This window comes from Apus apus, chromosome 17, assembly GCF_020740795.1.
Source record: "Apus apus isolate bApuApu2 chromosome 17, bApuApu2.pri.cur, whole genome shotgun sequence".
Lineage (NCBI taxonomy): Eukaryota > Metazoa > Chordata > Aves > Apodiformes > Apodidae > Apus > Apus apus.
Window position 1 is genome coordinate 11295121 of NC_067298.1, and position 16927 is coordinate 11312047.

Below are 16927 nucleotides of genomic sequence, written 5' to 3' on the forward strand. Positions count from 1 at the left end.
ATAGCGCCAGCTCTTCTGCTGGCAGGGCTGATAATGAAGGTAGAGTATTACAGTGTTTCCAAACCCAGGCTGTGGCAGAGCAGGGAAGTGTCACCAGCACTGCAGAGGCTTTGCTGGGAAAGTAAAAGGACTGTGGGGAAAGCCAAGCCCAGCCTTGTCCCACTGCTCACCGAGAAGCTGGACCAGCAACTGCTGCTTCATGCAAGACTGAAACCTCAGAAACAAGCAGGGCAGGCCACCAGCTCCCACTTTAATCACAATCTGAATTAGTTATTAAGGCAAAAACCAGGGGTGGCATCCTGTGACCTGCAGGACGGGCTCTGGGGAGCACAACAGCAGACACGGGCTCAAGCTCAACCTCTGTGACTTGAAACCTCTGGATGACTCCGGGCAAATCCCTGTTGAAAGGGGGATGTTGGTACAGGGCTTGGAGCACAATCAGCCACGGACACCCACCCAGGGCTGCTAGCAAGGGACAAGCCAGTTGGGTAAGAGCAGTGGGGAACTTTGGGGCTTGGCAGGGACAGACACCCCCACTGTGACCCTTGGTCCCTGGCTGAGCCACCGCTCTCCCACCCCTCTCTGCATATTAAGCTTTAATATTGTGACCTTTAAGACACAAGAGAGAATTTCTGAGGCTCTGCAAGTGTCCAAGGGTGGCTTTGTGCCTTGCAGAAGCAGTGACAGGTTAGACATGCAGCTCTGCAGCACTCAGGGCACCTTGCCATTAACCTGTTTCTATGGGTGACACTTTTGTTCTTTCCTCTGAAAAACTTCCTGTGTTTTGCCACTGAGAGAGGCAGGAATCCTCAGCCAGCACAGCCACACACATCACCCAGCTCTTCACCTCGGGCTTCTGACACTTCGTTTGAAGGGTGAAAACCAATTATGCTTTGCTAGGTGCAAAAATTTCCATTCCTTTGTGCATGTGGCTAATTTAAAGCTCCTGCCTCGTCTGCCACGCACCTCCCTCCCCAGCAATGCATGGAGCTGGACTGAGGCATCTGGCTTATACTCCTGTGATAAAAAAAAGGAGGAAAAACTGGAAAATCCCAAGGGTGTTGGGAACCAGTGACCAGCAAAGCCATTACTGCCCAGAGACAAGGAAGTGGAAGCAAGGCTGGAAGGGAGGGCAGCTCAAATGTGCTCAAGGAGATCAACCACGTGCATCCCAACTCCAACCCCAAGGCAGCCCAGTGAGTGTTGGCTTTCATTCTTTTCCTGCCCTTCAGTCCTGGGCTGTCCTTGCAGAGGGAGAAATACAAGATGTGTGATTACAGACCCATAATGGAGCCTTCACACCCGGGAAGCCTGAGCTGGGATGGAATTTAAGATGGATGCCCTGGGATCAGATAAAAGCTACTCTTGAAATCAAAAAGCCCCTGTGACAAGGCAAGGCAGCTCCATCCCCTCCAGCTCTGATGGTTAAAGCCACCCTGTGCTGCTGCAGCTCTCAGGGCTAACAGTAGCCACTTCCTGGCCAACAAGCCACACTAACACCAGCCTGGAAACCATGGCTCTTCCAAAGGCACTTCCCTGTTTTCCCCCAAGTTTACAGTTCTAAGTCACACAGAAAAGGTTTTTTCCTATTCCCTTTGCACCTCCCCATCCAGGAGACAACGTGAGGCAGGCAGAGACTGAGCTGGGAAGTGAAAAAGAAAAGGGGAGGGGAAGGAGAGGAGGAGGGAGGGGAGAGGAAACCAGGAAAACAAGTGTTCAAAAAGATTCCCTTATATTACTTTCAATATCCCCAAGAACTGCAAAGCTGCCATGTCCTCAGCTGTTACCAATTTATCTCATCGTGTTTTTTTTTAATATCATCTTTCTTCTCCAAGCCCAGCCAACCCAGACTCAGGGCTGTGCAGTTTTCCAGCCACTGGCCAACTCCATCCCTTGAATAAGAATCCCCCGACCCAACGTGCTCCCGCAGAGACGTGGCACTTTAAAATGCTGCTGTACAGACCAGAACAGAAATTAAAAGAGAATCTGTTGTCTTTACAGAGCCATCTTTCTCACTACACTCTGGGATTTACAATTACTGCCCACGACAGGCTGGCAGCAGGGAGCAGGGCTGCAGATGTTCATAGTACACCAGCAAGCCTGAGCCCGCAGGCTCCCTGAGCCCCCTCCTCACCAGGGGGTTTTGCTGCCAAGACCTAACACGGTTCAACCCCACCATGAGAGAAAGATTCAACATGATAGACCTTGTCAAAAGGCACGTGGGCACCCACATGGTGAGGGGGCCATATGTGAGCAGCAAGGAAAAGAAGGGAGAGAAGGTGGCAGCCCTGTGTGATCCTCCCAGGATGGCACTGAGCCCAGGAAAGGGCTGCCCACCAGCCCCAGGATGGATGGACAGACAGACAGGACTTACCTGGGATGTTGTGGATAGTTATAGCAAGGATCATCAGCAGAATCCGCCTCCAGCTGCTGCTGCCAGCCAGGGGGGCACTGTCCCTGGCAGTGGGGAATGTTGGGGGGCTGTCAGGCAGGCTGGTCCCCACACCTCTCCTCCTCTGGTAGGGCTCCCCATTCTCACCTTTGTCTGGGGGTACAGAAAAGAGCCAGGTCAGCTGAGGGAGACAGACAGACAGCTGGGCACCTCCTGCCCCCCCTCCCAGCAGGAAAAAGCAGAGAGAAGGCAAAACACTGAGCAAAGCAAGGGTGAAGGTGTGTGTGCTGCCCCCTCCCTTTGTTTCAGTTTAGGGCAGGGGGTTTCCCCCCAGGCAAACTGCAGAGTCCGTGGGCCAGGGAGACTCTGGGGCAAAGCAGAAGTTCATTCCCTGCCTCCTCCTCCTCCCAGGACATGCTCCTGGCCCCATGCAGCTCCCCAGCATCATCCTCTCAGCAGCCTCCTGCAAAGTCCCAGTCCAGCAGGGATGAGCTGCAGGGCAGGTCGCTGAGGAGGATGATGAGGACACCAGGCAGTAGCCACAGGGAACCAGAGCAAGACCTTCCCCCACCACCAACCCCAAACCTGGCAGGTCTGTGGTTCCACTGCCTTCCCCAATGCAGGAAAACCCCATCATGCTTCATGTTAATTTCACTCTGGTCACAAAACGGGTGCACTGAGCCATATTTAGCGATTACTTCTTCCCTTACCAAAAGATCTGCTGTTGCTATTTGCTAAGAGCTCAGCAGATAATCCCAGGCTTCCCCAGACCTCTGCTCCCAGCAGGATCATCCCTAACATCTCTACCTCAACCAGTTATTTAAAATGATGCCTCTGAAACCCAAGCCCCAATTAGGGCCGATGAAGGGTGGAACGAGCACCATAATAAATCCCACCAAGACCTTCAGTGCTCACCTTCAGCATGAAGAGGTGAAAGGAGGCAAAGAAACAAGCAGCACAAACCCCTCAACCTCACACAGCAATAGCTACGGCTTCGTGTTAGAGATTTTGACATTTAGACAATATAATTCTCTCCCTCTGGATTTACATAATTGTCTCTCCTGTCCCTTGACCCGCTCACTCCGAGATGTTTTTGCAGACACAGTGTAAGGAGCAGTCTGACAGGGTTTGGATGGAATGCCAACTGCTTCCCCTGCCATGTGGAGGGCGGGTGATGCCCGACTGTTCCCTGCACGTCACCCAGCCACACTTTTCCACTGCTAATTAACAACCCCAGTGTAAGGGACTCTTGCAAATTGACACTCGGGGTCACCTTGGGAAAGCACGGATGTCAGCAACACTCTGCATCTCACCATCTGTACAAATCTGGACAAAGGGCAGCCCAGAATGCTCCTCAACAAAGAAAATAAAACCAAGCATTTAATATATTTTGGTACCAAAAACCAGGGCGAAGAGAAAAGCCCCACTTGTCTGCAGCAGGACCAGACAGCTCTCTGACAGACTCCCTCCTGTGCTACAGGAGCATCCCTGGCTGGTGTCACCAGGGCTGCAAACCACAATGTCCCCAACACTGGTACCTTCCCCCCAAAGGCCATCGCTGCCGCGGCACCGCAAACACAGCAAGACGCTGCTCGGGTAAACACTGCCACAGTCATCAGCCACGCAGAGCCAGACGCTTTCTGTCCCCAAATGCCAGCCCCGTCAATAACACACAGTAACAGTTGATGGCAGAGCTGCTTTCCAGCCTGCAGGGACAGAGACAAATATTTTTTGAAGCACTAGCAGGGACCAGCAGACCCAGCACCGCGGCTTGCCCAGTTTGCCGCAGGAACGCTGGCACAGTCAAGCCCTGGCAACAGAGCAGCCAGGGCTGAAGCCACTTAGGGATGAAATTCCCTTCTTCTGCCAGACCACTGGATTACTTAAATTGCTTGACACGTGTCCCCCGAGCCCCACAACTGTGTTATCCTCAGCTGACCCTGTCCCAGCACCAACACTGACCCATGGACCTGCCAACAGCCCCACCACCGCAGAGCAACAGGGCAGGATTCCCCCTCCAGTGCCAAGGGCTTTCCAGGGAGGAGGGACAATAGTTTTTGTGATGTTGGAAAACAGCACTTACATTCAAGTGACAAAACATCAGCCTTTCTCCCTTTATAGAAAGCAAAAAGTGTTAAATAAAAGTGTAAGTGACCTCAGCACCGGAGGCTCGTGAGGCAGTTTTTGAATGCTGACAGTAGAGGTGTTGGTGTCTGCTGGGGCAGCTTTGCTATTTCAAGACTGCAGGAACCTGCTGGAGAATGGGAGGAAAATGCAGAATGTAATGTTGGTGACTTGGTTTTTCTTAAATCAGGCCCAAAAAGCTGCCTGCTGACAGTGCAGCAGCCGCTCTGCTGCACTCTCAGCTCTCACAGCACCAGCTAAGAGCAGCTCCTGGCACCAGGCAGGCTCCTCCAGCCCTGACAGTTTCATTGTATTTTTTTTTCCCTTTTCTCTTTTCACTCATCTCATGTTGTGACCTAGTCCAGTCCACCCTTTGCATTTCTGACTTTAAGATTGTGCTTAACAACCAACCTAGCTGTTGGCTCAAGAGAAGCATGTTCCAGCCAAGCAAGTACAAGCCTGTGTCCAACACATCTTCCTTGTAGATCTTCCCTGACCCTTTCTCACCTTTCTCAGAAGTTTCAGCTGTCCCCATTCTGCTGAGAATTACAGCACCATCTCCCCATTATCCAGTTTCCAGAAAAGCTCCATGTCATGGCTCTCCCTAACAAAAGCCAATGCTCAGACCAACCCCATTGCTCAACACCAGCCTGTCACCTGCTAAGGATCCATTCCATCCCAGGACACAGGCAGCAGTTCTATCAAACACCTTTTTTTAATTATTATTTTTCCTTACGAGCAGCCTGCTTGCTACTATTGAAAAAAATGTTGCTGAAAATCAGACTTTTTCCAAGCATATTTGCAGCCCCTCCAAGGACAGCGGTGAGGGAGGACAGGGGGGTGCCATGGTGCCCATGGGGATGAGGAGCTCTGCTCCCACCAGCGACAAATGGGGAAAAATCTGTGGGAATTAGGCAGAACAGATGCAGCTTTTATAGGAGAAGTGCTGCGGGTGGACTGGAGGGAGAATTTGAACAAAAAAAAAAAAAGTGCCTCTTATACCAATTAGTGGTGCATTAGCAGAGACAGCAACACCAAAAGCAGGGAGACAATCTCAGCATAATTTTCCCAGTAGCATCACATATAACAGTGAGACTGCAAACAGCACATGGGTCAAGTGATGTGTTTTGCTTCCAATTGCTGTGGGGGAAGAAAAAAACCAACCAGATAATTACAGTGGACTGATGATACCAGCTCACGGTGTTGGACACAGCACGGGAGGGGACTCGTGCAGCTGTCATACAAAATGCAGGACCCAAAGTGCTCCCAGCTTGAAATGCTGCAGGCAAAGGGGAACAAAACAATCATTATGGCTAAACACAGGCTTGGCTGGAAATCAGGAAAGCCTCAATAGCAAATTGGAATAGTGATAAGAGCAGAAGAAGGGGTGGTTTTTAAAGAATAGCTGACACAATCAGACAAGAGTACTCACAAGAACGTTGCCAAAACAATTATGTGGCAAATCACTATCTGTGCCACATACATTATATTAAATCTTGTTCACAAAAAGTCCTCTATATATTCTACTCAATTTATCATTATTGAATTTCTTAGCAAAGCTGGAAGGCAAAGATTCTGCCAAAAGTTTAATTACATATGTGCAGCCTGCTGCATTTTTTGTATTCTCTGCAGCCAGCTCTGGAAAAAGATAAATGGCTCTGAGTATGGCTTAAGCTGCTGGTGAAACACAAAAAACCAACTGGCTTCTTATCAGCATGTGAAATGGCTTTTTATTTTTGACTATTTCTTAATGAAAACTGTTTGCATTAGCCCTGAGCTCAGCTTTATTGCACTCACAAGCAGTGCACGTACAGACGAATATGCTATTTACTCTGTACTCAAAAAACCTCTCTACTGCACTACTTTAGCTCTTGAATTTAAATTCAAGTCTATGGAGCTCTCTAGCTTTTCACATCTGCTTTAGAGCCCAGGGATGGGGCTACTTAAATCCTCCATTGGCAAAGTCTCTGTGCGAGGAGCCCGTGCAACCCCTCTTAGCTGGCCTCAGACCCATTGAAGTTTTTATTTAGATGCTAACTGAAGCACCTCCTTCTTTCTCCACACTCATAGGAACCTGAAGCCTCCCTTGGCTTAAGATGCTGGAAGAAAAATAATTTACAATCAATTTTCCCCATCAAATTCTTGCAACAAGTCTCTGCCCCACCAAGAAGGGACCCAGACCTGCCAGCACTGAGCGGGGGATCTCCAGGCTCCCACAGCAACACCAGTCCTGCCTGGGGTTTCTTCCTCCTGATTAAACTTGCAAGGGATGAATTTATAAAAATTAATTTGTAAACATTTGTCATCTCCTATCTCTAAAGTGTGGGAGAGGGGAAAGAGAAACAGTGCCAAGCAGGGCTGCACAACAGACTTATTAAATATCCATGATATTTAATAAATATCCACCGCTCGGTGGCTATTTGTAACAAGCGCTCAGTGTTGATGCAGGTGGGAACAAGGTGAAGGAAGAAAAGCACCAAAGACTCCTGTTTCCACAGCCTCCACCCAGCAATGTCTCTGGCTCTCTCATTTGTTCCTACGATCTGCATTCCAACTGTAGCCCCTAAATGCAGGGAGAAGCAAACCTGTTGCCAAATTCCTCCGGGCTCCTCCAAGCCCTGCACCAGCACCTTGTCACTGCCAGCACCTTGTCACTGCCAGCACCTGCTTGTTTGCAGCTGGAAATCTGGATTAGGCATTATAGCTGCTCCATTAAACCCAGGAGAGCGGAGCAAGTTTGGTCTGACCCCTTGTCTGGGGGTGGGGGTAGGAAGGATGGAACCATACGCTGAAGAAAATGGTAACAAAGTCATTGCCATCCCTTCCCCAGGCGCAGAAAATAATTGCATGTTAAATTCCCTCCCCTAATGGCCGAGCTAAATCAAAATTACTTAGAAAATTCCTAAGATTCCCAAAGGCCTGATAGCCAACCCAAGCCCCTCACAGAAACGCTCGCCCGCCCAGCGGGGGCGATGCTGGCAACATCTCACCCAAACCCCCTCCCCGCTCATCTCCATTAAACCCTCGATGCTTCATTAACTTTAAGCAGATGTAACAAATGCTTTGTGGCAGCTGGGCTCCATCCCTGCCGCACAGGGGGGTCCCATCCACCCTGCAAAATCCACCCTGGACTCCTCCTCTGGCTGCAGCATCGTCCCCCTGCACACCCCGCCAGGCACGGAGCAGGGTGCCCCATCCCTGTCCCCCAGCCTCCTGCTTCCCTTCTGTATCTGACCACGAGGAAGCCCCAAAAAGGAAACTTCACCAGCATCAATGTCCTCTTTTCCCTGTCCTCCTCCTGCTGCAGCAGAAATTTCAGGGAGCACAGAAGGGCCTGGATGCTAAAGAGCAGATGGAGCAAAGCATCTGCTCCCTGCCGCCACGCAGGCACGCTGCTCTCACCCGACACCTCCATAAGAGGTTTTAATTACTGTGAGTAATTAAGCACAGCACCTCTTACAGGATAACTGCTATCTGCTTTGCAGACAGGTAGAGGGAGAGGCAGCAAGAGCTGCAGGCAGAGGGGAGCAGGCAAGAGTTGCAGGTAGCACACAGCTCTCTTGGTCTGGTCTGACAGCACAAGAGGAGCTGGAAATAAATCTGCCAAGGAAAAAGGTTTTCTTCTGAGGAAGGAGTGCCCAAAACCAAGGAAAATCCAGCCTCTAGGAAGCTTTCACGTAGAGAACAAAGCTGCCAAAAAACGGAATTGCCCAAGTATGGTCAAAGTAAGGAGGTATTTTTTTTAAATACCATTTATTTACTGCAAGCAGCAGCTCAGTGGGCTGAGGCAAGCTGAAGTGGGCTGCCCAGGCACAGCCCCGTGCCATCAACCCCACCAGGTGTTGTGACAGGGACACCCATTTGCATGTTGTGGTGACTGCAACCCCAGCCTGCTGCCATGATCTCACCCCGCAAGCCCCCCATACATAACAAATTCATTTTCCAGTGTTTCTGGCAGATAAAAGAGGTCCCTGCATCTGCTCAGGCTTTCAGCGAGGAAGATAAATAGAGTGTCATGACTCACTGTCTATTAGGCGCCTTCATTTATCCAAGCGTGCACAGGAGCTTTCATAAAAGGTTGCTTAATTCAGCATGACTGAACTACCACTTGCTCTCAGACACACGATTATTGCTGGGATCCATCTGAAATTTGGAGCCAGGAGGACGCCGGAGCACGCCAGCCTGCCTGCACCAGCCCATTCCCAAAGAGCTGCCAGGAAAGGGGAGCCCGATGCCCAAACCCCAGCTCAAACATCACATCAGTAACAACCCAGCCTAAAAGAGACCCAGAATTCCCCCCCCCCAGAACCAGGACACCTCCTTGCAACATGCCCAGCTATTGCTCTGGAGCATCCTTGCTGGTGTTGCATCACTTCATCACCCCTCCCAGCCTCCCCCTACTTTGCGAGTGTCACCTCTGTGTCCCCCAAACCCTGATCCTAATGCAGGAACTTCTCCCCTGCTGCTCCAACGATCCATCATCAAGTCTCACATGGAATGACTGCTCCAGCCCTCTGCGTGCCAGCCTTGATCCACAGCAGCCTGAGAAATCACGTACAGGCAGACACAGAATGCATCAATCTTTTCTGCTGCCCCACTTCATCTCCTACCACTGGTGATCCTTTAAGCTGCCATGTAATTCCTGCACCCAGGAAAGCTCCTGTCATCCCAGAGAGCTCTCAGCATGTATTTGAGTGGAATTTTGTATGGCAAAAATGAATCCATAAAGCAGCTCTTCGGAGGGAAAGGTGCTGGAGTGATGCAGTAAAGGGAAGGGACAGCACAGGTTGGCAAAAGTTGGGCTGGACAAACCAACCCTCTGGAAATCTCAACTGGATGCACTAAATCAGCACCCTATTAATCCAGAGCTGCAGGGATTCACCATCACAGACCCCAACCCCCTGCTCACAGTGATGTTGATGCCATGGCAGCCTCTGCCATGAGGATGCAGAAGACAAGGGCCATGGCACAGGCTGAGAAGCAGGGTCTACAGGAGGAGAGTCCCTGGCTGCGCCCACAGATGCTCAGGAGGGAGATTAACCCCATCACCACCTGTTCCTGCCTCCAAAATGATTGGGAAATCTCCCTGGAAAGGCACAGTACCTCCCAGTGAACAACTGCCACCAAGGCTCCTGAGCAAAGGAGCAAAACCTGAGTGACACAGATGACATGGCATCACCCAAGCACATGGCAGCAGCAGTGACACAGCCAAGACGCTGCTGTCCCCTCGGGTGACACCAACTGCCTCGTGTCACAAGGCAGGAGGGATGCCAAGAACCTCCCTGCCCAGTGTCTGCAGGGTTTAAAGATGAATTTCTTGGGCGAGAGCGACAGCCCGATGCTCAGTGTAATTACATGCATCAGGTCCTTTTAAGCAAACTAATTCACGCCAACTTCCTAGAGCTCTTTAAGGAGTTCCCAGTAGATAAAGTGCATCACTGAATCATTTTATGCTGAAATGTTACACATTGGAGTTAATTTAATCACTTCATTTCAGAGGGCTGAGCAATGTTCAGGGCTCTGATCCGCGGCAGGGAACAGGGTCTGATCTGGACAAGATCAGATGCAGCAAATCTCTGAAGGAAGGAAAAAATATTAAATAATCTCATTAGCTGCTTAAAAAGAAAACAGGAATTTTTTTCAGGAGCTACTAAGGGACCAGGCAGCCCCCCCCATGCCGGGCTCAGGTGATGATTTTGCAGTGATGGAGGCAGCTTGGGGGACAGGGCTCACACTGACCCTCCTGCAGGCAGCCCAGGGTGGTGGCACCCATGGGCTCACCAGAGCCACCTCCTGTCACCACCACAGGGTCCCACCACTGCCAGCACCTCAGGGCCACATCTGCAAAGAAGTCCCCTCCCAAGGATGCTCTGACATGGTCTCCCCTCCATTTGCATCCACATTTCCATCCACTTACTGCCACGATACCCCAGCCCGTCTTTCCCCTGTGCTTCCTTCCTGCCTATTTTTTTCTTAAATTTTGTTTCATTAGAGCTGAATGGAAGCGTGGAAACCCATGGAGCAGAAACCAAGGCCAGCAGGATCTCCAGGAGCAGTTCTCGGTGCAGACACAACCCTGCCCCAGCCCTTGACATCCCAGAGAGCAGAAGAGCCCAGGGGTCACTGCCACCTGCTTTTCACCACATTTCTGCAGCACTTTCAAAGACACCCAACTAGAGAGGAGCCAGATGAGCTGTTCCATTATCTGTCTCACTCTTTCACTCCAACATACCCATTATTCAAAGTCACCTGTTCCCTTTCTATTCAGAAAGGACACAGCAGCTTTGGCTAGGAAATTCTCTTTGCAAATTAATTGTGATTGAAATTAAAAATCAATTAATAAAATGCATTAGGGCCCAGAGGTTTAACTAGAGCTGCACAGTGGAGAGGTCTCCACATCAAGGCACCCATCCAGAGGCAGGAACTGCCCCCCCCTCCAAACCCAACATTTCTCCAAGCAGCATCTTTTCCAAATCATCTTTCCAAGGCTGTCCCCAAACTTCACAGGTGACACCAGCTACTGCCCTTTACCCCAGCGAGCTACAGATGGTGACATTTCCCCAGTGCACACCAGCTGCTTCCAAGCCAGCTCCTAGAGAGAGCTTCCCACGTCACAGGCTGCATTTGCTGTTCAGCAGCTTTGCACGTGCTCTGGAATCCAACCACATCTGGAGGGACACATCTTGGTTCCCATCCTCATCCCAGCGTGAGGGACAGGCACCGATCCCTCTGGATCCATCACTGGCATGGCCAGGCAGGCCAAGCACACATTGGGAAAAAGGGGCCCCTCTCTGCTGAAAGATAAAGTGAATAAATAATCCATTTCTGAGGACCATAAATGAAGTGCTTCTTTGTTCTCAGCAGCTCGGCCCTCAGCCTGGCAAATCAATCTCGGCTCCCCCCGGCGGGATGAGGGGATTGGATCCTTGCCCGCCCTGCTGGCAGAACCAAGCAGGCAGGAGCACAATCCATCATCCCCCGCTCGCCCGCGCCGCGGAGACGGGCGAGATTCCCAGAGCGACATCCCGATGGGATCACACACACCCAGGAAGGGGAGCAGGAGGCTCCGCTTCTCCCACCCGCCCAGCGCAGAGGGCAATGCCCGAGAGGGAGAACGTGGATGTGAACCGAGCCCTGCCAGGGGAGCCAGAGACACCTTTCCACAGTAACGAAACCAGACACCTTTCCCAGCCTTCCTTGGTGTGGCAGCACTACCCAACCTACCACTACATTTTTAATTTTCCTATTTTAGGTGTTCCTTAGGGTAAAGCCAGAAAAGTAGAAAACCAAGGCTCAACCTGCAGCACCCTGCCATGAAACAGAGGATTCAGCAACAGCTTCAGCTGCAAATGAGACACTTCACCTGGGACTGGGCTTTCTTCCTTCAATAAATTCTGATTTATGGATCTGGGATGAACACCTCAGCAATGAAAACTCCTGTCTCTAGCAGAGTCTAAGCAGAAAACAGGCTGCCTGGCTACAGCCTGTGGCTCCAGGATGGCTTGGGGGGGTCAGGACAGTCCAACCCACAGTGGGGTCCCCCTGCACTCACCCTGCAGCAAAGGACCTGCCAGTTTTCCAGGGGTTTAACCACATCTGCTCCCGCAAAGGGTCATCACAGCCCTGGCCATGCAGAGCATGAAGCCCATTATCATCCTCCTCACCACTGAGCAGGCTTGAGCTCACTGCAGTTGGTGGGCATGGAGCAGATGCTCTGGTGGGTGTCTGGTCCTCAACATGTAGAAGATCCACAGGACTGTCGCCTGAGGACCTGGAGCTATGGACAGCAAACACCTCTCAGAAATCAATTAAAAAAAAAAAAAAAAAAAGGGATCTGAACCACCACTGGTGTTCATGATGGGAAGGAACCAGGCTCTATTTTTTTCTCCTTTGAATCCAAAGCAAATCGATCTCTCTCAGCCCAGGGTGGGAAGATGGGGATGACTCAGCCGGCAGAACGGCGCTGAGCTCCTGCCCCCACTGCAGCACGGGAGCTCAGCTGGGAAGCTCACACATACACATGGAAAGGGGAAAAAAACCAACAACCCATTTCTTAAATTTTCCCCTAGTATCTCAATAAACGGTTATTTTCAACAGCCTTTTCCTGCCTTTTCATGGAGAAGCCCTCAGCACCAAGCCTCCCAGACACCTCCTGCTCCCAGCTAAAGGGATTCCTCATCAACGGGACCCCAGTGTTTACAACACACAGAGACAGTGCTGGGACCAGTCCTGCTCTCCCCAAAGACCAACCCCAGAACCAAGCCAGCAAAAACCTGACACAGTGCAGACAATGATGGATGTTTCACAGGGCTCTCACACCCAGGAGCAACACACCTTCCCAGGCACAGCTCATACCCCCCGAGCCCGGCACGGCTGCGACTCTGAGCAGCCTGAGGACTCTGAAATGAGATATTAATGAATAATGAAATACTAAGAGTCAAGTGTGGCAGCCACCTTGATGCACTCTGGGAAAGCTGCCAGGGTCCACCTGGAAAAGGATGTGCAACTTAAAAAAAAATAATAAAAGTGTTATCCTACAAATTGCATCTTCCTGGGATGGGATACCAGGGACAGCCCCTACTGCACACTGGGGGGAGACTCCCAGCTGGAAAGAGGCTAATAAATATTTTGCTGACGATTTTTTAAGTCCTGTGGATGCCATAAAGTCCTGCAGGGCACGGCCAGAGCCCCTTGTACAAAGAGAAGAGCTGCCCACGGGCAGTAAGATAAACAAAATAAGCACCGCTTTAATGATACATAATTGTGAATTCAGTGCTATTTCATACTGACTTCAAGGCAGTTCACACCATCTGCTGCCACAGACACATCTCAGGGCTTTGAAGAAGATCAGTCTCAGCTTGGCTCCCTCAGTTATCACTGAGCAGCACATGCCATGGGGGGCAGCACCCGCTGGGCTCCCACCCAGGAGGGCAAAATGGGGGCCCAGGGCAAGTACTTGGCCACTACACAGAGATACACAGATGGCCACAAACACACTTGAGCTCTAGGACTTGCAGGCACAACAGTTAAAAAAAACAACAACAAACAAAAAAACCCAACAAAACAGACTTGATTGAAGCTCACAACAAAATACAGATGAGAAACTACGAAGAAAAAAAGAAAAAATTCAAGACCTTTTTCTACTGAGCTCCCAAGCTGAGTGCTAAACCCCTCCAGCCCTGCAGGGAACGTGATGCTGCACAGCTCCTGTCCTGCTGCCATCAGTCCCCACCACCCCAGCCCAGCCCTGGTGACAGGGACACTCAGAGGAGCACGTTCTTGTCACACCTCCCTTGGCTCCTGCTCCGGGTGCTGGGGCTGCTCCAGCCCCACCAACCCTCCAGGCTTCCCCAGCCTACTGAAAAATGAGAGAAAAAGCCCAAGCTGAGATCTCTGCTCACATGCTGCTGCTGTTTGGCATCCAAACCTGGATGAAGAAACTCCTGCTGCAGCCTCTGAAGGGGAGGACAAGCGTCACCTCTCCAGGTCCTGCTGGAGCCAGGAACAGCCTATTCCCGTGCCAAGGAACAAAAACAACCCCAAGCCCAACAATAACCCACCCAGCCAGGCTGAATGCTGCTTGCCCCCCCATATCAGGATGAAATGAAGCCCTCTGAGAGGGATGGTATGCGAGGGACAGGATTCTTAAGCCGCTGAACTGTTCCACAGCCTCAGCTGGAAACCGAAAGTCATTTCAGCCCTGCGGTGCCTACATGAAAAGCAGAAAGCCAGTCTCTAATTGGGGTTATTTATCCCACAGACTGGGATTGCTGGCACCTGGAGCTGCCTCAGCCCGGGCGAGGATCTCCCACCCGGCCCCACACCCCCTTCCCGTGCCCCAGCCACAAAGGACATTCTCAGCCTGGTCCCCTGGGCATTGCTGAATGGTTTTGGGATGCAGCAGGCAGCAGCAGGCAGACTGGAGGCAGGGCAGCTGCTTCCAAGCTATTCTCCCTTTCAAGGAAGCCAGCAGATGAGAGGGGGGATGCTCTCCTGTTCGGGCTGGGGAACAGCACCAGCAGGAGCTCCCTCTCTTTAGCTGCTGAAAGATTCTAATTAAATAGAGCCATTGCACAAGTTCAGGCACTGACAAAGCTTCAATCACAGCCTCTGTCCTACTTGGCAGCAGGGACCCAGCGTGCAGCAGGAGTGCAGCTCTCATTACCTCTGCCCCTCGTAGAGCTTCTTCCTTCAAATGTGTAAAAATCCCCATGTAAGGAGGCAGCCTCTCCTACTCCAGCGCTGGGCACCATCTCTCCAGCCAGCCTGGCCTGGGGCACCCAGCACCGTTCCCCAGGGAGCAGCTGGAACCCAGAGTGATGGGAGAGATGGACCAGATCTCCCAGTGCTTCTGGGTCTCCTGGTGTCCCCATGTCATGGGTGGTGGCACAAAGCCAGGATCAGGGGACGCTGGGTCAGGAAAAGGAGCTCTGTCCTGCAGCACCCACCAGCTCTGTGCTGGCTTCAAGAGCAATTATAATGTTAACCCACCAGCCCCACCAATTTGAAGAGCAATTACAGTGTAAACGTGGCTTTTATCTGAACAATCAATACTTGTATCTGGGAAAGCTTCCTGGCAGAGGGGGAGGAAATAAAACATTGATTTTTAGTGAAAAGGCATATTCCATCATCCTGTGTCATATACCACGTGGAAAAAGATAAAAGAGAGGCCTGGACATGAACAACTGTCTCAGGATTGAAATGAAAACGTGTTGAAATTGAAATCAGATGGGAAAGAAATCACAAGTGCAAATCACATCAGAAGCAGTGGTTAGGGAAAAGGAACCCGCTGCCTTCAGGAGGAGAAAAGATTCCCAAGGAGGAAGAGCTCTGTCCCTGACAGCTCAGCTGAGAGTTAAACTGGAGCCAAACTGGTCTCCAATAGCAAAACCCACCCGGCACAGCTTCCTCTGACAGCAGCAACATGGGAGACCTCACTGAGAGCTCCCAACCACCACCCACCAGCTCCAAATCAGAAAACAAGAGCAAAGACATAACTAATCTGTGTTTTTGGGGTGCAGGCTCAGCTCCATAAAGGCATTTGAGCGCCTGAACACCCACCGATCTCAGCTGGGACACAGGGCTCCCAACCCCCAGTGGGTGCTGCCAGACTTCTTGCAATCTCTCAGCAGCTCAGGGACCATTTGCTCAGCCCTGCGAAGCCCCCGTGACGAGCACCTCCTGTTTCAGGCAATGAAGGTACAGTTCAGTGCTCCCCCCCCTCACACCCAGAGAGCAGCTGCAGGTCTGCGCGTGCTCAGAGCTGCCTGGAAGCAGCAGCAGAGCCAGGATGGTCCCAGCACACCCCAGCTACCACCACACACCAGGCACAGGGAGACAACTGAAAATCCCAAAGCAGCACAAGCTGTCACCTCAATAGGTCCCTTGGGGGCCGCGTTGCAGAGAAGAGAACAAGTCACCTGGAAGCGTGACCAGAAGCACACAGCAGATTACCATACATATCATATATATGCAGACAAACACATCTAGATACGTTTCTGTCCCCATAAATTGGTCAAACTGCTCTGCTCAGCAGCACCGGGGCTGGGCACCACCTCAGCACCCTTCCCCATCCCCATTTTGGGATTGCTCCAGTCCCTGGCCCAACCATTGCAAACCCCACCACATGCACCTTTGCGCTCTCAAAGCCACGGTCAGTCCCCCGTGACACAGCTGGGCTCTGGCTTTTACACACTTCATTGTCCTTAGAACGTTTGTTCAGTTTGAATGTGGGGAACAGCCCTTTTATTTTTAACGCAGTTTATTCCCTCTCCTTCAGAGTAATGATGATGGCCTTCCCACACTTCATGCTACATGCCCCAGCATCACTCCTCAGCTAATACTGATGCAGGGTGACTGCTTGAGCGCCTGATGCTCATTTTTTCCTCCTCCAAAGCATCCTTAGGGTGACTACAAATTATTCCCATCCTCATTCAGCTGAAGAACCATAGCTAAAAAATAAATGAATTACTGTGCTTACTGAATCAAGCCAAAACAACATCCACTCCCGAGACAACGATCCCCATTGTTAGTTCAGTTTAATAAACCTTGAAATTTAAGGTTTTCCTGAACACAGATGCAGCAGGGTGATGTTTCTCCCAAGCTTCCCTTATGCTAACCTTCTTCCAGGCTGGAACTGGGCTGAGACAGGAGTCCAGCCCCCCAGCCAGCTCCTAAGCTTGCAGGACAAGCACTCCAGGAAGACACTGTCTGGAGGCAACACAGATCTCTGGAGATGTTCCTCAGGGGATATTTTAATGCCCTATTAGCTCACCAAAGCAGGAGAATCATTACTAGAGGACTAATTACAGCACCAGTGCCCACCCCTGCACACATGTGTGCACACACTCATCTGACCCTGCAGCATTGTCCCCCCTAAGCACAGCACAGAAGCCACCAGAGATGCCTGCA

General features: G+C 51.1%; 1 protein-coding gene across 3 annotated transcripts in view; it reads right to left on the reverse strand.

The window, feature by feature from the left end:
- SLC39A11 (solute carrier family 39 member 11) overlaps positions 1-16927 on the reverse strand; it is an 81287-nt gene that overhangs the window by 35165 nt on the left and 29195 nt on the right. For all 3 annotated transcript variants that reach the window (XM_051635193.1, XM_051635191.1, XM_051635192.1), the window contains exon 6: positions 2375-2545. In XM_051635193.1, the coding sequence (XP_051491153.1) occupies positions 2375-2545 (171 nt within the window). The remainder of the gene's footprint in view (positions 1-2374; positions 2546-16927) is intronic.